This window comes from Amia ocellicauda, chromosome 12 (assembly GCF_036373705.1).
Source record: "Amia ocellicauda isolate fAmiCal2 chromosome 12, fAmiCal2.hap1, whole genome shotgun sequence".
Taxonomy (NCBI): Eukaryota; Metazoa; Chordata; class Actinopteri; order Amiiformes; family Amiidae; genus Amia; species Amia ocellicauda.
The window spans coordinates 36955385-36980996 of NC_089861.1; the positions used below are offsets into that span (position 1 = coordinate 36955385).

The following is a 25612-nucleotide window of genomic DNA, read 5'->3' on the forward strand; positions in this document are numbered from 1 at the left end:
GAGATTGCAGATGTCATTGGTTTTGTCAATACTACTGCAGTGTCTGCATTATAGCAGGAAAGGTTTAGCTTTAAGGGGCAAATCCTGGTCCTGAAGGTCTACAATGCAGCAGGTTTTGAAGGTCCCTTTCAGTTGCCCACATCTTAATCCACTTAAGTCAATACAGTTTATTTACCCAGTTTATTTACAATTTATATATTGCTTAATTATTGTGTAGATTTGCAATGTGAAACCATATAAACTATGAAAAATATCAAAATAAATTTGTAACTATGGGGAAATTGTCAATGTACCAGGCAATTTTACTATGGTAAACTGTCATAAGGGTAGGTGGATAAGGTGCAGTGAAAACCAGAAGAAAATGTGGACTCCAGGATTCTGCACACCTTGTTTATATCATCCCTAAAGAATGATCTGGGAGACAATAATTGCTACCGAGTAAGTGATTTATATCAATTTAGCAATAAATAAAAATTAGATCAAAAACCAGCAGACTGAGAGTCAGGGATTTGGCCATCGCTGTGTCACTGATGGTACAAATTAGGAGTCTTCTTCTCTGGTGCTGTAGTTACATGTTCTTCTTTTGTTTCTGTTTCTCTCTAAATGATGGTAGTCACAGGTTAAAATACTTCTTCTCAACTAACCAAATTAATTTCCTTAGGGGATATATTGTTTTTTGGATTTTGCTCCATCCCCAGCCCTTGCTTAATTGGTCTTATTTCAGTATTTAATAAAACCATAACATGTAAGCCAAGAAGACATAGAGAGGCTATTATTCATTCTGAATTATTAAAAGTAAAGCTAAGAGACTCTGCATCTCATTACCAGTAGTGTGATGTGTATTATATGTAGATTGTTTGTAGATAGTTAAATAGTTCAATAAGATATAAATCCTACAACCCACTTCCCTGCTTTTTAACTGTTATCACCAGTATTGGGTAACTTGATACAGCTACCACTGAAGGTGGGATCACCAGCATTTGTAGTTTAAATCTTGTTTACACAAGCACTGCCCAAAGGCGGATGGGTTAAGCCTGTTTCCATGGATACCTTTTCTATCCAAGCTGCCTATGGCCCCTGTGTGTGTCACTCAAACAGCCCCTTCCTGTTTCCTGTTTGTATATATGGTGATGCACACACAGGAATGTCCTCTTTGCTGTGAGACTGAACTCCCATGTGACTTTGCAGCCTTTGGGCAGTGATTTATTTTTCAGATAACCGGGGTTGTATACACAACCTATCATTATATTTCAAGTCAAAAGCACTGCCCAAAAGAGGAGAGGTTACTGTATAACCAATCCATCGCAAAGGAGGAGGACAGCGGACAGGTAAGGAAGTCTGCCCTGAGACAGAACCTAATAAGCCTCAACTTGAACCAGCTCCGGATAGAGGCCATGCGGGCACATTGCCTGCCCAAGACTAAGGATGTCAGTCATGCTCTAACGAGAACAGAGATGGGAAGGCCAACAGCAACTAGACCATTACACAATAGTTTGTTACAACAAACAAACTATATACAAAGATGGGGCAACAGGAGGCCAGCTCTTGTGCCCCCCCGTTTAACACATGAGCAACCACCTCCTGCTCAGCTAGCACTGCTAGGAGCTGTGGAGCCCTCCCCCTTTGGGTAGTGCTTTCTTTTTCATATAACCTGGGTTGCATACACATCATTTTACTGTACAAATTGCTTCATTTATATTTAATATGTTTTGTCAAACCATTCAAAGTACCTCTTGCACTATTTCCCTGTAAGGTTATAATGTAATGGGAGTCACCTTGGATAATGGAATCAGCCATTATCTACGTCCATTGACATCCAGTTATTTGGACGTCATTCTTAAAGAATGATAACTTAAAACGGTACACTAATTTATTGTATCTACATTAAATGCTATACAATATAGTGGCATTTGGGTTTTTTTTTGGGGGGGAGGTAATTCTATTGCATTACTTCAAAGGCGGTATGATTCTAAGTGACCTCACATTTTGTAAACATTATTTTGCATGAGTCTCAATGCATGATGGGTGTGGTAGTAGTTTCTGGCAGGTGAAAAGCTGTGAAAATGGTCAAGCAGTGAGATGTTGATTAGTTTCAAATGCATAACACTGAATAACAGAGATGCTGTAGAAGTAAAAAAAAGTATTTGATTATAGAAAGCTTGTGCATCTAATAAAATACTAAATTAATACTGAAAAAGAGCAAGTCTACTCATACTTGAGTGAACCATAATAACATAATATACGCGTTACCAGCGAGATGATCAATCTTGGCCCATTATTTGGAAGGATATAACTATTGTACTAGTTTGTTTGCATCAATGGTGTGGCTAAGTAACTTGTTCCAGACAACTACAAGCTTGTGTGTACAGAATTGTCACCTAGGTTCAGTTCTAAAAGCAATTCCTTTTAACTTCCTTTAACCTGTTGTGTAGAAAACACAATTAAGACCAGGAATCAACTTGCTTGTTCTTCTTTGAACTGATTCTAGATATAACAATGCCTTTTTAACTTCCTTTAACTATATATAGTACAATTCTTTGTCTTTATATTGCATCTACATATCTAGGAATATAGGCAATCACAGTCACCAAAAGCTGGGTTCCTGTAGGTTTTATAGGTATCTTAAAATTAAAAAGAGAATTTGACTTGTAAATCCTTCTTCTCCCCCTCTATCTCAGACACTAGTTAAGGAAGCTGTGGTGCACCCAGCTGATTTGGACCGTGTTCGGTTTCTGGCAAAGCCTGAGAGAGCACAGGCCAAGGGGGTTCCACTAGGGTTACAGTCTGTCTCCCAAGCCCCTTCCCAGCCCCTACCCAGTGTTGGAACTCTTCCCACCCTTGCCCCTACCCTGCATGGCCATCCCAAGCTGAAGCAAGCATTCGAGATGCCGCGAGGAACAGGAGAGGACAAAACCACCCTGAAGTCAACCACCAAGGGCCGACTGTCTCAGCAGAAGGAAAAGAAAGCCACCCAGATGCTGGCCATCGTCCTAGGTGAGTAGCTAGGACAGCGACTATAGTGTCCATACACTGTCTATATATATATCAATCATGAAGCATAAAGCATAAAGCATCAGCAAAATGTTACTTTACATTATACATACATTACATTCAAATTCATACCTGTTTTAAAGCAAATAAATACAATTGTGACTGGTAATGGATTTAAACTGTCAGGCCTGCTCACATGAACCAGTTTAAATCTACCTCTGATAATCATATACAACAGCCTTTACTGCATCATTTGTAAACATTATAAAAAAATAGTTATTTCTTGTATTGGTTTATACCTTTTAAAAATAAGTGCTGCAAACAATGTTCTAAATTCACTGATACAATAAATCCTTTTCTGCTTTAAAACACTTTACAATGGGGTTAAAAATGTATCAAATGGAACATTTGGCGTTCAAAGGTGAAGTCATAAGTCATTTGTGTTCACAATCACAAATATTAGAGTGATAATTTAAAAAGTTTGTATTTAATTGGTGTATACATGCAAAATGTTGATTTTCTGAATACAAAAACAGAATGTCACAAAGGAACCCCTAAAATGTAAAAATTAAATCTAAAAGAAAACAGATACCATTAGTAAAATATGGATCAAACATCAGTTCTGAAGTATAGTTGCTATCATAATAAATTATTATTAAATTCATGTTTTTAGTTTTATCAGGTTTTATTTTATTTTTAAACCCTACCAGTAGAGAATCACCAGTTATTATTCCACTAGTTTTACCACGAGCATAAGAAATGTTTGTTGTCAAGCCTTCCACTTATTTCCACAGCAGGTCCACAGCACAAATAACAGCTGTGACATTATTTGAATACACGACAGTCCCAAGGGCACCTGCAAATCCATCCTTTATGCAGCACAGGAAGCACTAGTAAATGGAACCCTATCTGCGTTCCAAGGCCCTTCTTAACGACTGTGACAATGAATGGGAGTATCCTGAATTTGGTTCTGTATTGTAAAATTGTATTTGAACTACTTTGAATATATGTGAGGAGATGCAGAAATTAAAGTAAACTGCAATATTTCAGATTTTTCTATTAGAGATACTTTGTTTCTTCTGAAACTAAATAATTTGCTCCTTGCAATTTTAACAGTTTGTATTATTGTTAATGGTCTAATTACTTTGTATTTGTCAATAACATTTCAGTATTCTTATTCATGTATACATTGGAGATCACTTCTTGAAGCTCAGCATTAGAGATCTCCATGTATGTGATTTTCTTTGTGATGTCATGAACACTTTTCTCAGTCAAATTTTATATTTATCTTGAATCCCATCTGTGCCACTGTTGGCATTGGCTGGGAGTTCTGCCTCTGAGTTAAGCAGGTGTAATTCAGAGTTGTAACAAAGTCACTAAAAGAGGGACTCATGCCAAGCTCAAGTCGAGTCAAGTCACCTCGAGTCATTAGTTCTGACTGTTCAAGACATCTTGATTTAATCTGATTATTTTATTACAGGAAATTATCTATATGTACAAATATTTGTGCTCAATGTTGGATGTACAGTAATTGGCGCATCGGCCCCAACTGCGCCTATGGAGCCAGGCAACTATTTTTGGAAAATTAAATAAAATGTTACTGTGTGTATCAGTATGTGCGGTTGCTAATCTAACCTGAAAAAAAAAACGATGTTGTAAGACAGTGTAAAAGTTATTTATGCTCAAGCAGAGTGTGTACATTAAGGTTAATGACTGGGCCTGCCTGTTAATGACAGGAGAAGCACTGCATCTTCGTGGTAATTTTCTCAATGTGTACAGTGGCTCTCAAAAGTATTAACCCCCTTTGGATTTTTCAACATTTCATTGTGTTACAACATGAAATCATAATTGATTTAATCAGGAGTTTTTGCCACTGATCAACACAGAAAATGTCCTTAATGTCAAAATGAAAATAATAATCTGCAAATAATACAATACTAATACAAATTTGCAGTTGTGGTTAAAGGATTATAGTAATCATTAAGGGATTATACAGACATACCGATCAACTTGTAAGGATTGTAAGGTGTAATATATTATATAGTTTGGGCGCCAGGTAGGATAAAGCCTACCACAATTAATCATATATAAAATAGAATAAACCATATAAGAATAATATAACACGAAAAGTTTACCAGGATATATACAGAAATATAATACTCCTGACTACACCCTGGGACGACTAACCCCATAACATGAGACTTTATTATATCAAGGGTAGGTGGTAAAGAATTACAGCTGTAGACGGCATACATATATAGAGCAATTTCTATTCATGGTGAACACAATTAATTGCATAAATCATCATTAACACATAGATTATACAGAAAACTATTTCATAAATAGAATCACAATTCACGTTTTACGTTCCCTGCCCACCCAAAGTTCTATCAGTTCAGAGAGTTTAACCAATGTCCATAAAGACTAAATCACAATAAATACATATGCCAATTTCCAAACATACAATACACCTCTGTCTGTAAAAACACAACTCTTTACGATGACAATAACAAACAAACGTTTAATGGGCCCACATTCACCATACTCGAGTAGGTTCACAAATAATAAACAATAAGTTAATGAAACAAAAGAAACCAAAAAAGACAGCAATAACGCCTTTTAAAGTGCATGTAGCCATAAAGAGGGCAAAATGTTCAGCGTAGGTCAGTGCAAACAGTAACTTCCTTCTTTTAAAGTGATGTATGCCATACATATACTAAATGCTATAGTAAATGCTATAAAGTGACAAGTGCCGAAAATTAAACTCGTCAAAGTGCAAACCATAGGTTAATAATTTTTTACACGCAAGCAATCATTAGCAGCACACCGGAAATGGAAAAGAACCGTATGTTTCACAGTCAAATCCAGCAATTCACATAGAACTTTGATATAGAATATAAATCTGTAGTTTTCCAAGGACTGGAAAATAAAGAAGGCACTCCAACCGTATCCTGGGTTTCAGCGTGTTAGAGTTCAGGTCAGGTGGACCTCTTCCGATTTCCTCTTTTCAAGACTTTAACCTTCAGTTCACTTCTGTCATGTTCAAGTACATTCCCATTGTTTAAAACTTACAAGTCCATCTTCCATTATGGTTTCCCCAACTAAGGCTGCTTTGCTCTTCACTTTGCAAATCCACTACACCACTTAGTTTTAGAGTCCATTAAAACCCGCTTTTACATTTGTCTCTCTTCACCAGGCGTCTTTCTTTCGGCATCTCTTCAGTCAACTCTCTAGGCGTCTTTTAATCAACTTCCTACATACCCCGGAAGCCAACAAAATCTTAAAGTGACAGGCCCCGTAGCGGACCGTCACAAAGGTCATGACCTGTGACATTTTTAGTACTATCGAATATCGGGTGCATCTTTACTATTATATATTTTCAAATTAACCTCCAGAATGCAAACATTTTGAAAATGACCTAATCATATTCAAACATTTCTGAATCCTAACTTATAAGCAAAGTTTTTTCATGGTATATTAAGTTTAATGAACACAATATAATAAAATAAACATTTGCAAGGTTTATGTCATTTTGTCAGGCTAAATGCCATACTTTAATTGACAAATTTAAATGGTGAAGTCTGAATTACAACATTGGTTTTAGACAAGTCCTTTGACTTGCTTCCTGTACTGCTGTGAGTCAGGCTGGATCACAAACTGCTTCCTGGCATCCTCAGTAGCTCACCATCTTAAAGGGTATGCCCTCCAATGTACCTCTTGACAGAGTGTATGAAAGAGTACACTTCTGAGCAGGGGCACAGCTACTTTTCACTGGGCCCAGGAAAGATATCAGTGGCTGGGCCCCCCCACGCATCCCCAACACCAACTCACACACCATCACAAAAGCCCCACCCCCTAGACCCAACCATTAGAGAATAGGGGTGACAAAAGAAACATTAAAAACATACATCCCCAAACATATATTTCCAAAATAGGTTTACATCAAAATACTAAACTTATAAAGGTGATGCATGCTTATAAAATCAAACTATAAACAAAGTAAATAAACACTAACAAATAGCATGAACCCCCTCCCATGTCAGCGATAAGGTGACCCAGGTCTCTAAAGTCCCTTCCCAAGATGACCTCTGTAACCTTCCCCTACTTTCCCCAAGATCGCCGCTCTCCACCCCCCACCCCCAGGTAAGCCTTTGTTTGGAAGGTTTTTTCAAACATCTTAACAGAGGGATGGGCCTACTCAATCACAGTCACCATAAATGCTTTCCAATTTCATACTGTAGATTGAATCGAGTAGCTCAAGTAAGCTTAATATCTCTGTGAATGTGGCTTTTTACATCTTTTTAGATGCATAAACTTGTCTTTCCAAATCATCTGAAAGATCACCAGTTTATTTAGCAACAAGCCTTTTGCAAAATGCTCTTTTTTCCTACTCAGTCATCTTTGTAAATGTAAGAATTGCAGAGAAATCAACACAAATGTCTCTCACCGAGTGAAAATGAGTATTTAATTGTGAGATGATGCTGTCTATCGCAACATAAATAAGAGCGTTTCAAAAAGTGTTTTGGCAACATGTTGTCTCCTTTAAAATCAACCATCATTCCAGGCTGCTGCTAAAATATTTTGTGTCTTTGCACGATTGTGCTGTGTGGGATCCAACTAGATTAAGGGAATGTGATGCACAAGGGGAATATGTGTCAAGTGGATTACACTGCAAAATTCCCCTTTCCCCCCCCTGTATACAGGGGTGTCATCCAATGAAAAAGCCTGCCTTGCTGTGGTCTTTTGTGCGGTTGAACATAAGGTGCTTTCTTTCCATGTTTTTTTAACATGAGCAAAATGTGGTGGTGGACTTTTTGGCTATATTCAAATAATTTACTCTTATGCTACTGTTTCCTATTTTAGCACCCTTTTCTACTTCACTAGTAGTAGGCATATTCTTCTGTGGTATCGTTTTAGTTTTTGTTGTTTTGGTCATGGATGCTTTAAAGGTGACCTCTGAACTAGATTTTCTGGTACTGCTTGTTGACGTGCACACTACCTGTAGTCTATGAAGGATGTGAATAATTCTGGAGGCCACTGTAGTGTAAGGTACACTTATAAATTTCAATTAAAGAAGTGAATTTATAGTATCACCTTATCACGAATCTTGGAATCTTGTAGAACTCAATTTCTGTAATAATTGGACGCAGACACCAATTCCAAAGATATAAATTGTCAAATTTATTCAAAAACAAAGACTAAATGTAGCACTACACTAATTATGCAAAACGGAAAACTAATTAAAATTCAACTCTAGATCAACAAATCAAAGACAAATCACTTCCGTGACCAAATCAAAGACCATGGGATCGCATATGATATCACACAAATCGTTAAACAAAAAAGGGTTATAAACACATTGACTACAATACCAGTTAGTAAGACGAAGGTGAGTCTTTCGTTAGTATTGTTAGTCAGACATTAAATAACTACGCAGGTTAGTATTTATGTCAGGTAACTTCTCGTTATATATATATATATCAGTCTCATTTACGTTTAGGTGCCGAGAAAGATCCTATCATTACTTGTTACCACAATTTCCCTTAACTGATTATTATTCAATGCTTAAGGATAGGCAGGGCCACCAATAATCTAATGTCTATTAACTTGTGTCAATTTCAGACTAAACAGTTAAACAGGAATGAGAAGATATTTCTCGGCGTTGACAGATTTTATTTCTAAAATTATCAACAAAACAGTTTAATGCAACACATTTATATTTAAGAAAACTAAATGATATTACACATTCTAGAGTTATGAATCACAGATTAACATTTCTAATTGATTTCTCAAATGTCATGAATCATGAACTCCAAACTGTTAAACTTATCTGAACTTCATCGCAGAGAGGCCTCTCTGGCTTCGGGCTCAGATAACAGCACACGGCACGAGGTCCGTGTGGTTTGGAACAAAGGCAGTCTGGTTCGGCTTTGTCCAAGAACTTCCACTCGCGAATGTAGTCTTTTCCAAACAGATTTTCCACTGGTTTGAAGGCTCCAAGGTTGTGCACAAAATCTTCTCTGTAAGCAGGGTTCCACCGTAGTTACTTGAAGACAAAGTCTTTGAGGAAAGCAGGGGCCCTGTTTGTTCCAAGGGTCAAGTTTCTTAAGACTCAAATAGCAATTTAAATGACTGAACACTTTCGTATACAGTCGACTTAGTCAATTGTCCAGCTGTAAAACTCCACTGATCAGGTGGGCACAGACGGGCATGCGCAGTCTGTAAAGTTCTTTATTTAATTAAGTCCTTTAAAATAATTCTTCGTACGGCTCAATCTCCTTCTCCCAGTTTAACTCTTCTGTTGCCGGCAAAGACTTGGTTGGTTTCTGGTTCCGGTTCGGGCAACAGAGCTACAGGTTGAGCTGTGGCAGCGAGTTTCTGGTTCAGGTGAGAGAGAGAGAGAGAGAGGCCGTGCGCTGTTCTTTATAGTCTGTCAGATCAATAGGTGATTGGTTCTTGAATTTTTGAGATTGGATTTTGGTTTCAGCCCCCAGTGTCCTATTGGAGGGGGGCTTGATTTATGACTGATGTCAATCCATGCCATCTTTTAGAAATGCCGGTTGGCCCGGGTTCGTAGCTCTATGTCGGGATTTCGGCTCTCGTCCACTTCAAAGAGTTTTTTATTACCTACAGGCCCCTTTCTCCAGACATCTCATAGCAGGATTCCAAACTATTTGGCCTATTCTCGGTGCCATCCTCCCCAAAACTGTCACTTTGATGTAAACCAGTTCCAAGCTGATGAGTTAAGGAAATCTGATAACTTTGGGGGGAGAGGTCTTCTTTAGATCAGTGCTTCAGCTCAGAGCTAAAATGCTCTTATCAAAATACACCCAACATAACGCTACACCACTGTACTTGTAGTTAGTAGTATTACAGTATTAGTATTATTATTCTTCTCATGAAAGTACCTGAAAACTGTAATACATTACTAAAAGTAAAATGATTGACAGGAATTCATGCTGTACACATCAATTACACAAAAACATTGAATAGCTTTACAATTTTTTAGATACACGTTTATAGACAGACATGTTGTTACTGACTTATAACATAATAGAACAACGCCTCCTACATTTTTTTTCATTACATATTGTTTTGATGATTGCATACTGATTAAAAACGGAACAATACCAAAGCAAAAATCTGAATAAATAAACAACCCCCTCCCATATATGCTTCAAACTGCCATCAAATAAGCAAAATAAAGTAAAGTGTATAAAAAAAGGGAATTTTGAAGATCCCGTTCTAATAAAGTGTTGTTCAGTGTACTGTACCTTGCTGCCTTGCAACATACACAGGCTATGCCAGGGACACAATCAGGTACACAATGACATGCATGCACTGATTAAGGGGCTGTCACAAAATTGCATACTGTAGCTGTAGTGGTGAGGGATCATCTAAGAGAAATTGTATTTACTGAAATGTTTCTACATAGGTTTGACATTAAAAAATAATTCGAACCCCAACGTCATGACACCACTGCCTGTATACATGCACCTTCTGCAGGAGCTTGTGCAAAATTTGATCATAATGTGACACTAGCTCAAGTAACCCCACAAATGTCCAGATATTTGCATATATTTATCCAAAAAATCGAAATTCACTGTACAATTTTCTTGGTTGCTAAAAACAATTTTCGTTACATTGAATCAGGTATCAATGTTTGAGTGTCATCAAATTCAGCCGTGCTGACATCAAGCAGTCTCTCTAGAAATGCTCTGTTCTTTTCGATTTCAGACTGGATAGCATTTTGAATATGGCAATCAACCTGACTGCTGTAGGTTTCTCCAGCTCTAGAAATCAATGTTAAGTGGTCTCTTAATTTTTTCCAGAGGTGTATATAGTGTTAGTGTTTGCTGGGAGATCATGTGACATCGCTTTGTTAAAAGTAACTTGTAATTTGTACTCCAAGTACTTTTTAAATGAAATACTTTTTACTTCTACTTGAGTAACATGTCATCAAAGTAACAGTACTTCTAACTTGAGTATGATTTTTCAGTTCTCTGCCACCTCTGCCTTTCCACCTCAGCCCAGCTAGCTAGTTGGATAGATATTTAAATTGTGTATTTTTTTTGTGTGGACCCGCCTTTTCATGCTCTGGCAATCTGGTGTACATTTTCTGCCACTTTATATTTGAGACCTTGAGCCAGCAAATCTCTGGATTTGAATGCACTTTAAGACTTTTTCTCCAGATCATCAGAAAAAGCATGCATGGTACACAATTCAAGTGTACTAATAAGTGTTGCTGGCTGACTGCATCCTGTCTTTTTGCAAATACATTCAGGGCATAATTGGTTAGGTCAGCTCTTGCCTGCTTACGTTTCTTCCTCTCTTTGCACTTCTGGCACTCTGATTTCTGAGATTACAAAAAGTTGAGATTATATGTAAACCAACTAGCTAGCTGGGCTAATGCTTATTACCGGCAACATATTACCAACATGCAATATCACTAAACTAAACCTGCATGAAGGACAAGACTGCTTCCACAAAATCCGAGGGTTTTGAAACTAAGTCGTTGTAGGAAATAAAGCACGAGATGCGTTTTTGTAAAAAAAAAATTAATAATAGGCAGAGGTGGAAAGAGAACTGAAAAATCACACTCAAGTAGAAGTACTGTTACTTTGATGAAATTTTACTCAAGTAGAAATAAAAGTAGCTCATTTAAAAAGTTACTTTTAACAAAGCGATGTCACATGATCTCCCAGAAAACATTAACACTATACAGCTCTGGAAAAAATGAAGAGACCACTTAACATTGATTTCTGAACTCTTCATTTTTTCCAGAACTGTAATATATATATATGTATATATATATATATATATATATATATATATATATATATATATATATATATATGTATATATATATGTATATATATATGTATATATATGTATATATATATTTGTATATATATGTATTTTTATTTTATTAATATAATTTTTTCCTCAATCATGGCCAGAGTGCAGAGATGTGTAACAATAAAGTAACGGTTCTATTGATTTAAAAGTATTTGTTATTATTATTATTATTATTATTATAATAATAATAATAATAATAATAATAATAATAATAATAATAATAATAATAATAATAATAATAATAATAATATCTAAAAGCCTGTAGCTGATATTTAAATAAATTAACACAAGTAAAGTCACAATACTTACCTAGAACACAAACAAATGTGGAAATAATTGTATTGTGGGGAACATCACTGGTCAGGACAGGAGGCCATATTTGGGACAGACTAAAACAAATGACAGAACAGAATGCCCATTGACTACAATGGGGAAAATAGGAGGACAGCCTATGTCTCCAAATCCCACACAGGAATCCTAAAATCCTGAAAACACTTTCTTTAAAATAACCTGATATAAAACATGAAAGTGGAATGACATAGAATGACAGCCGCTTTCTATGGAATGACAGGCCTGGAATATCGAAAACGCACTGAAAACATAGCACAAATAATAGGGATGTACCGAAATGAAAATTCTTGGCCGAAGCCAAAACCGAATATAATGAAACACTTGGCCGAAGGCCGAATATAAAATACTGAACATGGTTATTCGATTTTTTTTTCAATTATTTAGCCAATTTTTTCACCATTACATAAATAGTTTAAATGTGCTTTTTACTATTTTGTCTTGCTTTTCAAAGAACATTCCAGCAGATATTATACCAACAAAGCACAATATAACTTAAAATAAATAAATTAGTAAAGTAAAAATATTTGTATTTGGCCATCTTTGAGCCCCCCTTCTTGAATAGCCTATAGGCCTACAACTGACAGCTGAAAGAATGTAACATACTCTGTACACCTACAACAAAAAAGTGCATTCAAAAGTGCATTCAAAAGAGTGCAAAAAGTGGATGAACCCACAACAAATTAATTATCGTCCTAGACATAAGCCTACTTAGTCTACTTCTTCAGGAAAAGTGGCCGGTTCTTCTTTATGAAAAGAAGTAAGATAAGTACCTAGGATCGGAATTGGGATAAAATTTACTTTTTCGGCCACTAGCCACTGTGTCTGGTAGAAGGAAAAAACTTACCAGCCACTTGGTATTTTTACCAGCCAAAGGCAAACATCACCAAAAATGCATGAGGGTGCATAAATGTGTGGTGAACATGTTAAAACATAGCTATTATTCAGGTAATTAATCAAATCAGGTGACAATCACCTAGACAGGTGTGTATGAGGGAAAAGGATCTGGACAGAAAACACATGCTCCCACAGATTCTACTTGTAATTGTTATAAGGTCTTTGACCAAAACACTGCATTCTGTTGAATTATAAAACTTGCTAGTAGAAGCGGGAGCATCACATATGAAATAACATGGCAGCTAATGGGGATCTGTATAAACACACTAAACTAATACATGAGAAGGGGTTTTATATGGTGACACATTATTGTTCTTCATACTCCTCTTGCTCTTCAGTGCTACTCCCTTCTCTGGGTCTCTGCACATCATTAAAAGGATTTCATTGAATTGGCTAGATATTCATAGAGTCACGGTCTGTGGTTGGGTAAAAAATATATAATCTCTAGGAATGATGACAGACAGTTATCCTTTCCATTGGTCAATAACCATGCACGCCAGCAAAGACACGATGTAAACAACCGCACGTTTCTCTTCAGCAGAATCTCCGCTACACAGCAAAAAATGCACGTCTCTATCTCAAATCGTTTCAACACAAATTAATACGTTGTAATTGACGCTATTGATGAATACTTATCTAACACAATAACTTTGTTAAATAAATATCAATGTAAAATACATTATTAGAAGACGTATGGAAATGGCATAATAACAGCAGACCTGTCAACTCTCACGCATGTCGTGTCAGGTCCTTGTATTATTGTCCCAACATTGTCACAATTTCAAATTAACTATAAAGGTTGTGACTATTTGTTTTATAAAGGAATATTTGTCAATTACAGCTGTAATTGACCAAACAATATGTTTTTCTTTTTAATGTTTTAATACATTTTCATTCAATTCCCAGTTTAGCAATGTGAGCTGCAACGAAAATGTCTTAACATTTTCATTAACAAGCATCCTTGTGGCAATGTTTTCCGGTCACAAAACAGAAATGCATGAGTCCTATCTAGCTAGCTAATTTACACAATGACTAAACGATTGGTTTTCCTGTCCACATCACACTCAGACTGCCGCTCTGCGTTCGGAAACACAACTGTGCGTTCGAGTTCCAGCGAATAGAAAATAAACAGCAATAGCTGGTTGCTATTTAATCGCGTCATCAAAAACATAATTGTTCAGTAAAATGTATTCGGTCTTTTCACTTATTCGTTAATTTTTTAAGTTTGTTAAGTGTTTTTTTTTTTTTTTTTTTTTTGCTATTTTCGGCCGAATAATTTCGGTTGCCCAACATTCATAAGAACATAAAGTTTACAAACGAGAGGGGGCCATTCAACCCATCGTGCTCGTTTGGTGTTTATTAATATCTAAGTGATCCAAGGATCCTATCCAGTCTATTTTTAAATGTTCCCAAAGTTTCAGCTTCTACCACATTGTTGGGTAGTTTATTCCAGATTGTGACTACTCTCTGTGTAAAGAAGTTTCTCCTGTTTTCCGTTTTGAATGCCTTGAATCCCAATTTCCATTCATGTCCCTGGGTGCGTGTGTCCCTGCTGATCTGGAAAAGCTCCTCTGGTTTGATGTGGTCGATGCCTTTCATGATTTTGAAGACTTCGATCAAGTCCCCACGTAGTCTCCTCTGTTCCAGGGTGAAAAGGTTCAGTTCCCTCAGTCTCTCCGAGTAGGACTTTCCCTTCAGACCTGGAATAAGTCTGGTTGCTCTCCTCTGAACTGCCTCTAGAGCAGTGATATCCTTCTTGAAGTGTGGTGCCCAGAACTGCACACAGTATTCCAGATGAGGTCTAACTAGCGCATTGTACAGTCTTAACATTTCTTCCCTTGTTTTAAATTCTACACTTTTGACAATATACCCTAGCTTTCTGTTTGCCTTTTTTATTGCTTCCCCACATTTGGCAGTCCACATAGACTCCTAAGTCTTTCTCATGCGTTACTTCATCTAGATCTGTACCTCCCATAGTGTAATTATAGTGGACATTTTTGTTACCTGCATGTATTACTTTGATTAATCTGTTAATTACGATTAATTATATTTTTTGCATTTAATAATGCAGAAAAGGCACCCCCACTATATAGTAGATTATATTTTGTAACATTATCTCCAGTACTGGTTCATTTGTCTTACTCTGTTGATGGTCTCTATCTAAAATAGCAAGTCTCACTCAGACAACACATAACATTTTTTTTCCTTTAGTTTTATTAAATCAGAAAATGCTTTCTCACATAAATAACTACAGTACCAAATTTACTCCTGAATTTTTGGAAAGCAATTGTAAAACTTAATAATTGTTGTCACTTCAACCTACAGCTCTGGAAATAAGAGACCACTCCAAGTTCAGAAATCAATTTTAAGTGGTCTCTTAATTTTTTCCAGAGCTGTACTTGGAATTTTTGCTGTTTGCTGAACAAGTGGAGCAAAATTATTTTTAAGTCAACTCATTAACCTTTAAAGTCAATAACTTATTTGCAAAAATAGTTAAGACACTATTCACTTAAAACAAAAGTCTGTAGTACTATGGGTCTTTTTTTAGCATTACAAAAATACTGAACCTTTTCCCTTCTGAGGTCCCCCCCTCATTTTCACCTGATTTTACGGTTGTCATAACTCTGTAACTACAGGGGCTAGAGGCAAGTGTCTTATATGGAAACACTCCACACAAACTGGAGATTCAGAAAATAATATAAATAATTGTGTTTGCCCCACCACAGTTAATAAAGAAATCAAAAAAGTGAAGAAAAACAAAAGCACTTATAAGAAAAAAGTGAATTTATGGTCAATATAAAACTTTTTTAGTGCTCCAGGCAGACTTTTGACACTGGACAGCGAAACTTCAGTCTTATGTACTTGTGTAAAAAAGAACTACTCAAAGTTGACCTCCTGAACAGAAATTACAGCCATTTATATTAGAACAACAGCCAGAATAACTATATACAAATAAATAAAAAAATACTAAACAGGATTCCAAACATCTGGCTTTTGAATATTGTCACTTTAGGCATTACTTAGACACAGGTTATTCTTTACTGTTGTTGTAGTAACTCATTCCTGCCACAAAGCTGCCATGGCGTGTTATTCTTATACAGGGCTTATACAGAATATACTTTCAGTGGCTATTATAGTTTTGTAAACAGACTCCGCATCTGTGATTTGTTTTTGAAAGGTAAGGTGTTTTATTTTTTGTGTCTGATTCCATTTTTCTACTTTGTATTTGGTTTTGCTGCTGTATCGCGTCTTTCTGCTCTGTCTGAGAATCGCATCTATTCTCTTCTCTAAGCGCCCTGCTTCCCTATGGTATCATTGGAAATCTACAGCCCTGCCCCCTGTAAGAAAATGACAGCTTCGCTGGCCAATGAGGATTCGGGTAACAGGGCACGGAATGGAGAGAAGCCCCCCTCTCTCCTCACCAAAAAAACATACTTTTCTTAAAGGGGGGGTAGATCAGCAGTGCATATACGGAAATGACCGTAACTAGGCTCATTCGAAAGCTACAGACCTGCAGTTTTCAGGAGTGGCAGCGTTGAGCACCTGTGGGAGACAGTATTAGAGTAATATGACGTAAACGCTCGGCCCGCCCCCGGGACGATTTACAAAGGGCGGACCCCAGAGAGTTTTGAAAACATAAAAACCTGTGGATATAGACCATCCTTCTGTTTTTCCCATTGTACTCTTATGGGCAGTACACTCCCCATTTGATTCAGTGGGCATTCCGTTTTGTCATTCGTTTTAGTCTGTCCCTTTATTTCACAGAAACATCTCTTTCCGCAAAGCAAAATGCTATTTCGTACGGGTTTGTAATTTGAGATATTGTCTAGTACTTCGTCAACATTGCTGAATGATGTATTCATTGTGATCATGTGAACGTCACTGTTTCAGAGATAAGTGCTATTTTGAAAACGAGCGAAATGCTGATTGGCTAAAATGGATATATTGCTTTTTGATATAAATCAGGAATGTCAAATGTCGTGTTTTGGTCGGGGGAAAGCAGTTTTTAGCATTGGGATTCCTTTTAGATTAAACTGTGTATACTACGTGAAAATGGTACCCTTTAGGAGTATATCCATAGCAAGAACCTGAATTATGTGTGGAATTGGCTTCATTATCACGTTTTCCACGAAGCTCTTCAAATGTTTGCTCACTAATGGGGTGTAACGATTCCACACATTTTCGATTCGTTTCAATTTTCGATTGTAGTCGTTATTTTTCTTAACACACTCCAAATTAATAACCTTTTTTGATAAAAATCGAAAACATATTTTAACACTGCCAGCCAGGAAATTAACAATAACAGTATCAACAGTAAATGAACAGTAAGGGTAATAAAACAAACTTTAGACAATACATTATATCAATCTGTATGCACATATCTTAGAAGACATATACAATTATAAAACAAATAAGTAGTTATAAAAGTAGTATTAAACTGAAATATTACATATAGTATTATGCAAAGTGAAAGCGCTTTGAAATGGCTCCATCTCCAGTATTACAGTTCTGTACATCAGTGCAGTAAACGTGCTTTTAACACAGTGCCCTATAATATAAAATAATTATCATCAAATAGGTGACTGATCAAAGGATTGATCCAGAGACCTGGGTTTGCCGCGTGATCAAGATTGAATTCCACAGGAAAGACACAAACTTGCTGAGCCAATCACAGGGCAGGCAGACGAGCGCTATGGCAGATGCAACTCTGCTAATACAATAATTACAATAATATATGAATATATGACTTGCAGAAAATCACGTTCAGCGATTAACACAACTCTTTCACAATGACTAATTTGTATTACAAAGCCTAGACTGTCGGCTATATTGTATTCAGTATATCTTACTGCATACTGCAGGTTTCACGGTTGGAGAAAAAAGTGTTAATAACTTGTTACATTTCAGGAGTTCACAGCTGAAACGCCGTATCGGTATTTAATTCAAATAATTAGTGGCATAGAAGAACGGATAAGCGGGAGAAATGCACACACGCAGAGACATTTACTGTCTGCTGTCGTTTTGTTTTTCTGATGCTTGAATTAATATTGGTTTGGCGAAGTCAGATAAATAAATAAATCACGACCCCGTCTTTAAATTTGATGGTCGAAATGAAACGCTCGTTTCGAACGATCTTCGATTTCGATTAAAAAATAAACGCCCCTATTGAATAATACTCGAGACTACATATCCAGTTAACCTCCCTCACTGCTGCTGGACTGGAGGAATGACTTCAAATCTTTAATTGACTGACCAACCGTAACATCATGACACACTCTGTGATTGGCCTGGTGAGTGTTGTGCGCGGAATGCTTGACATTTGAATGTATTGCTCCTTCATTTATTGGTCTTTGGTCTATCAGACACATTTCATTTTTTCCATGAAATTCTACTAAATTTGTTCTCTGCAACGAATGCCTTTTTAAAAGTAGCGAATACAATACTTTAAGTAAAAGAAAAATTACCAAATTTGAAAAATACACGAAAAAGCGACTCAATTACAGGAACGAGACTAGCTGTAATTCGTTACTTTCCACCCCTGATAATAGGTACACATGAACATATCCTCCATGGGCCCCCCTGGCAACTCGGGGCAGGGAAAGCTTTCTCCTTTTTCCCCGCTTAGCTGTGGTCCTTGCTTCTGTGGAAGAGTTTTGAGTTCCAGAATTCTTTACATGGGAAAATAGGCAAATATAGCAAAACAATTTTAGACAGTGTTATTTAATAAGCCAATTATTTGTGAAATCTATGTTGTATGGAGTGGCTTAGCAAATAAAATGTATATTTTATGATTTTAAAATATATTTAGAAATGTATAACGAGAGTGATTTAGTAGCTAGCTCCCAGTAGCTGTCAGGGTTTGGAATTAAATTAGCTTTCAATTAATTAATAAAGAAGCTATATAGCTACATGATTTAGGTAAGCAATATATATCAAAGCTATGATTTAAAAAAAGGAAGAAACTATAAAGCTTATCCAGCTGCGTGTAGCAAACAGTTCAAGGGTTAAACAAATGTTACAAAGCTGGTGTGGGAGTGAGGGGAGTATTGAAGGGTGTCTCATTGAAAGCTGTGCACTCCTTCCTGTACCCTACTCACTCAAGTTCACATTCATGTTAGTAACACATTGCACAAAGTGTACTCTTAGTTAAGGGAGTAGGAAGTGAGGGAACGGTTTTAGACACAGCCTAAGGCTCAGTCTCTGTCTGGAATCTTAGGTCCAATGAGCTTGGAACAGTGCCTACTTCCCCAATAATTATATTCAATATAATTTAGTACAAACATAATGATACTAATAACCATCCATAACAAATACAGCAAGTCTACCACATTTGTCAAGGATGGCATTTAGCATGACTGAAACTAGCATGTAAACACAGACCTTGTGAGCAGTAGTATTGAATGCTGTCTGTTGGGAAGATGTTGTGCTAGCCTTTGTCTATCACTGAAGTGTAACTTCTGTCAATGTTTTTTCAGGTGTCTTCATCATCTGCTGGCTCCCTTTCTTCATTACCCATATCCTGCGAGTGCAATGCCTAAGCTGCTACATCTCCCCCGAGCTCTACAGCATTGTCACCTGGCTGGGCTACGTCAACAGTGCCGTCAACCCCATCATCTATACCACCTTCAACGTGGAGTTCCGCAAGGCTTTCATGAAGATCTTGCATTGCTGAGATTTCTGTGGGGATGGGGGCGGGGGTTCCACACTCATCCACCCACTCCCCTGTTTCTCTGCTGCTGGTGGACTGGGAGGTCATATGTCCCAATGATAACTGAAGCCCTGCCTTGGGATTTTGCTTGTAGGTCATGGATCAGCAGTGCCTAGCTCCTGGGTTTGGACTTTTCCTGCACTCCCTGGGCTGCTCTATGTTTGCTAGGATGTTTCTGCAGTGAGGCTGCTGGTGAAGTGTGACTCACTTACTCTTGGAATTCTACATATGGTTTTCAGTCTGATTCCAGCCTATAGAAGGAACTGGTGTATTAAGTTACTGCTAAGTCAGGAACCAACTTATATTGCCAAACATGATGACTGATATTATGGCTTATTCAAAGCTTATCAGCTTGTAACCTATTATTGGATGGTTTGTTACACTCTATGTAACATTTGGATTTGTGGCAGTGTCTATAGTATATATAGAACAATTTTCTCTGGCATTGGGTATAAAATTGCTCAAACACTAAAATAGATGAAGTTCCCATCCCTTGTAGAAAATATGCTATTTCAGCTCATAACTTGTGGTTAATTTGGATAAATAGATGCTAAGACTAGTTAACCTGTGGCAATGAAGGAATGGGACTGGTCATGTTCTGCTATGATTACAGTCCATTTGCTCCTGATTTACCAGATTTCAAACTGTGGGTATCTGAAAGTTAAACATATGAATATTATTATATATTAAATATTATTCCAGTAGTATGCACACTACACAGATTTTACCATGATTAAGTACATGTATTACGGCTATATCTAGTATGTATACATTAAGAGCTAGACCAAATTAAAACTTTGACCTACATGTGAATTGTAAAGTACAAATCTGTACCCTATAATGGTTTAATTTATTATTAGAAGCCACTTTCTACTATTTATAAATCAAAACGCAATAGGATACAACTTCGTAATTTGCAATTCACAGTAGGGTAAAAGTTTTTGGTTAAGCTGTAAGTGTACATTGAAAGCATGTAATGTATGTTATGTATGTATGCAGGGGACACATTCTGCCATTTAAAACTGATGTTTTATACAGTGTCTCCTGTAAGAACTGTTGCAGGATAATTGTTAATGCTTTTCTTTTTCTTTTTTCCATATTATTAGTTGACTTTAAATCCTCATTAAGTAGAGACTGCACCCTGATTATGTTAAACTTGCAGTTGAAAACTGAAACATTGTTAACTAAATCAGTCTAAATGTGAGAATCTATTGCCAATTACATTAGGGCATAAGTGATTAATGTATTTGTTAAATTTTTGTGTAGGAATAATACAAGTAGGCAAAACAGGATATTGATCAATCAAAATATCAAGATATGAAATTAAAAACAAAATCAACCTTGGTCATTAAACATTTTTCACTAGCAGATTGGCACCAAATATGGTTAAAGTGAAACATCTAAAACTTCAAACACTAATTGTCAAAGGTTTTTGTATCAAGGCAGTTTCTGTATCTCTGACTGCAATTAAAGTCTGGCTGAGTGTTTCAGTCAGAAAAATCTAATATTGATTTCTCTCTTCCACCCTTTAATTGTTATTGTTAGGTTACTTTAAGAAATTAATTACCCAACTGTGTTCTGTGACAAAAATCACTGAGAAGCAATCGGCTTAAGTAAATAAGAATGAAGCTAGGGGTGTTATGATTTAAATAAAGACCACCATAAAGCAGGGGAAGTTTTTGAAAATGCAATTGAAATTGGTTTTTGCATTAACATTTGAATATTGTCTGTGAATGTGCATACTAGTATATGAAAATGAAAATGCGGTAACACTTTATAATAAGGTGCTGTGATTCCTCATGAATTAATATATGAATACCATAGGATTTAAACATCAGTACCTCATGATCATCTGAGTTCTGATGTTGAGCACATGAACCCACACTTACCCTAAAACCTAACCCTGGCCCTATTATACATGTAATTAAAATAATAACTCAGATGAAGTGCATGACACCTGTGGTATTCATGTAATAATTTATGAGGTATCACAGTACCATATTATAAAGTGTGACCAAAAATGCAAATAGGATTATTGCATTTTCATTTTAATTTGGTCCCAAATAATGCATGCATATATGCAATTGTGGGATTGCATAATGATGTTCCATTTTGCATTAACATTTTATTTAAGTCCTCTATACACTTTCACAGTATAGAGCAGAGGTTTCCAATCCTGGTCTTGGAGGGTCACAGTCTTTTAGGTTTTGTAGGCATCTTCAATAGGTTACTTTAGATCATGTTAATTTTGGCTAATTCACCCAGGAATGTCCCATGTTATACAGCTATATACAGCAGTTCCAATAAGAATGTACAGATATGTACTGGAGATATGTACTTGTCTTATGCAAACAAGACCTGCGGTGATGAAAACAATACACGACAGCATAGGTAGTTATATTTCAAGTCGGAAGCACTGCCCAAGAGGGAGGGGTTTTTGCGCACTTCCGTAGGAACCCAATCAAAATTTCACTCTATCAAAGCTGTCATTGGCCCCTGTGCCTGTCACTCAAACAGGTCCTTTCCCACTTCCTATTTGTATAAAAGGTGATGTCTGTACAGGATCTTCCTCTTTTGCCTCTTCGCTGGATTCAAGAACATGAGCATGAACATGAGCTCTCTGTGTTCTGTTTGCAATTGCTATCACAAACCTTGGGGTTTTGGCGGTCCTCCTCCGCTCACCCTCACCGCTGTGCCACTTGCGGCCACCAAACCTTGCCCTCCTGGAGTGGGGAGGTCCTTTGCCCAACAACAACAACAACAAGTCATGACTTATTCATGTTATTTCCTAATGAACACTGCATGAGGAGACCATTATAGTAAAGCCATACACTATGGATGGTATTTCCTAATGAACACTACATGATCAAACAACTATAGTAAACTGAAATATGTGGGTAGAGCTGCTTCATGCTATGCTGTAAGGTCAAACTTTTTCTTTTTTATGTTAGCGCATATATATACATGTAAATATTGTAGCGATATCTGCTATATGTGTGTTCACCACCAAAACAACAAATAGTCGTGTTTCCTGCAACAGACTTTACTTTTCCGAGCAACAGCTTCTTAATGCAGCAACACCTTTCTGTATCTCTTCTGTCCTGTCCTGAACCCTAACCCTAACCCCCCCCCGAAAGCATATCAAAAGCAAAAAAACAAAACAAAACTTGAAAGCAAATAATGTTAAATTAAGAGCAAAACTTGCCTGCAGTCCCTGTCTTTGCTTGCGATGCTGCAATCATTGCTTTCGCTGCCAGTTTCTTTGCTTTCGATTTTTTTTTTCTTTTTTACTGCTTTTATGTAAATAACTGTTTAACAAAAACAAAATATTAATAACAAACATCTGTTTAACCATTCAAACATGAAAAAGTAGAAAACTGTAAAGATGTCTGTGGCAATTAGGGTTGCCAGCCAGTCAGTATTTTAGTGAACTGTCCAGTATTTGTACACTACATGGCCAACAGTATGTGGACACTCCTTCTAATTAGTCTATATGGCACGTGGGAGACCCTGAGACAAAGTAGAGGAAGATAATATGGTCTGATGAGGCCAAAATAGAGCTTTCTGGCCTCAATGCTATGTGCTACATTTGGTGCAAGCCTAACACCGCACATCATCCTGAGAACACCATCCCTACCATGAAGCATGGTGGTGGCAGCATTACGTAAAGTGGATGCAGCAAAGTACAAAGAAATCCTATAAAAAAACCTCCTGAAGTCTGCAAGAGACCTGGGACTTGGGAGAAGATTAATCTTCCAGCAGGGCAATGACACCAAACATACAGCCAAAGCCACACTGGAGCGGCTTAAAAATAAAAAGGTCAATGTCCTGGAGTGGCCCAGTCAAAGCCCGGACCTCAATCCTATTGAGAATATGTGGAAAGAGTTGCACATTGCTGTTCACCAAAGGTCCCCATCCAACTTGATGGAGCTTGAGCAACCTCCTGATTAAATCCATTCCTGATTTCATATTGTAACACAATGACATGTGGAAAAGACCAAGAGGGGTAAATACTTTTGAGAGCCACTGTAAAATCAAGCCACACAGCAATCTCATTAGACAAGCCTTGGCAGTAGAATGAACTTTACCGAGAGCTCAATGACTTTCAACGTGGCACCATCATAGGATGACACCTTTCCAACAAGTCAGTTTGTCAAAGTTTCTGCCCTGTTAGAGCTACCCTGGTGAGCTGTAAGTGCTGTTATTGTTAAGAGGAAGCATCTAGGAGCAACAACAGCTCAGCCGCGAAGTGGTCGGCCAAACAGACTCACAGAACGGGACTGTTGAGTGCTGAAGTACGTAGCCCAAAAAAAATGTCTTTCGTTGGTTGCATCAATCACTTCCGAGTGCCAAACTGCCACTGGAAGCAACGTCAGCAGAATAACTGTTTGTCAGGAGCCTCATGAAATTGGTTTCCATGGCCGAGCAGCCGCACAAGCCTAAGATCTTCATGCGCGATGCCAAGCATCGGCTGGAGTGGTGTTAAGCTAGCCACCATTTGACCTGAAAGCAGTGGAAATCCGATCTCTGGAGTTATGAATCACACTTCACCATCTGGCAGTCCAATGGAGAAATCTGGGTTTGGCAGATGCCAGGAGAATACTACCTGCATGAGTGCATAGAACAACTGTAAAGTTTGGAGGAGGAATAATGGTCTCAGGCCTCAGCCCCTTTGTCCCAGTGGAGGGAAATCTTAATGCTACAGCCTACAATGACATCGTAGATGATTTTGCACTTCCAAATTTGTGGCAACAGTTTGGGAAAGGCCCTTTCCTGTTTTAGCATGAAAACTTGTGCACAAAGTGAGGTCCATACAGAAATAGTTGTTGAGATTGGTGTGGAAGAACTTGACTGGTCTGCACAGAGCCCTGACCTCAACCCCATCCCACCTTTGGGATGAATGGAAAAGCCGACTGTGAGCCAGGGCTGATTGCCAAACATCAGTGCCCGACCTCACTAATGCTCTTGTGGCTGAAATTCCCTCAACAATGTTCCAACATCTAGTGGAAAGCCTTCCCAGAAGAGTGGAGGTTGTTACTGCATCAAATGGGGGACCAACTCCATATTAATGCCCATGATTTTGGAATGAGATGTTTGACAAGCAGGTGTACACATACTTTTGGCCATGTAATGTATGTATTTTGACCCCCTGTCCAGTATTTTTGGAAGATGTCCGATTATTTTAAGTACTGTAATCTATTTAATATGTCATAAAAAATGTTATCAGTGTACAATTTGCCCTCAACCCCATCCCCCATCCCCCGCCCCCCCCCCCCCCATCGTCGTCTAATTGCCAGCACCCCTTCTAGGTTGACATTTCGCAACCCCCCCACCACCAGGGGTCTGGTATTTTCTTATCTCAAAAGTGGCAAACAAGGTGCAGGGGGCATGATTCCAGCATGTGACCTTAACTCCCTCACAACCAACTTTTGGACAAAATAGTCAGGACATTTCAGATAACAGATGGCTATAAAATTAGGTTAATTTATTCAGATGAAGAATTTGGTTAGAATAAAATAATTTGGAAATACTTAAAACTTTAGAGTTAAAATGGACTTTACATCTTTTGCAAGTGGTTTATGAGATTATAGAATCACTGAAAGTGAAGGTGTCATATAATTACAATTAATAAAAAAGAATGTATTATGTACTAAAAGCTGGAGTTAAAACGTATCTTATTTTATAACACACAACAATACCTATGAAGTTACATATTTTGTTAATTTAAGAAAACTGGACTTATCTGGGTGGGTTTCATGAAGGGGGAAAGAGTGGAGCAGCTCCATGACCTCAGGTCCGGCGCCAGGC

The 25612-nt window shown here is 37.4% G+C and overlaps 1 protein-coding gene across 1 annotated transcript in view; it reads left to right on the plus strand.

The window, feature by feature from the left end:
* LOC136765019 (D(2)-like dopamine receptor) overlaps positions 1-21157 on the plus strand; it is a 54492-nt gene extending 33335 nt beyond the window's left edge. Inside the window, exons 8-9 of the mRNA XM_066719479.1 lie at positions 2679-2994; positions 19572-21157. Of these exons, the coding sequence (XP_066575576.1) occupies positions 2679-2994; positions 19572-19768 (513 nt within the window). The 3' untranslated portion in view covers positions 19769-21157. The remainder of the gene's footprint in view (positions 1-2678; positions 2995-19571) is intronic.
* Positions 21158-25612: the final 4455 nt, after the last annotated feature.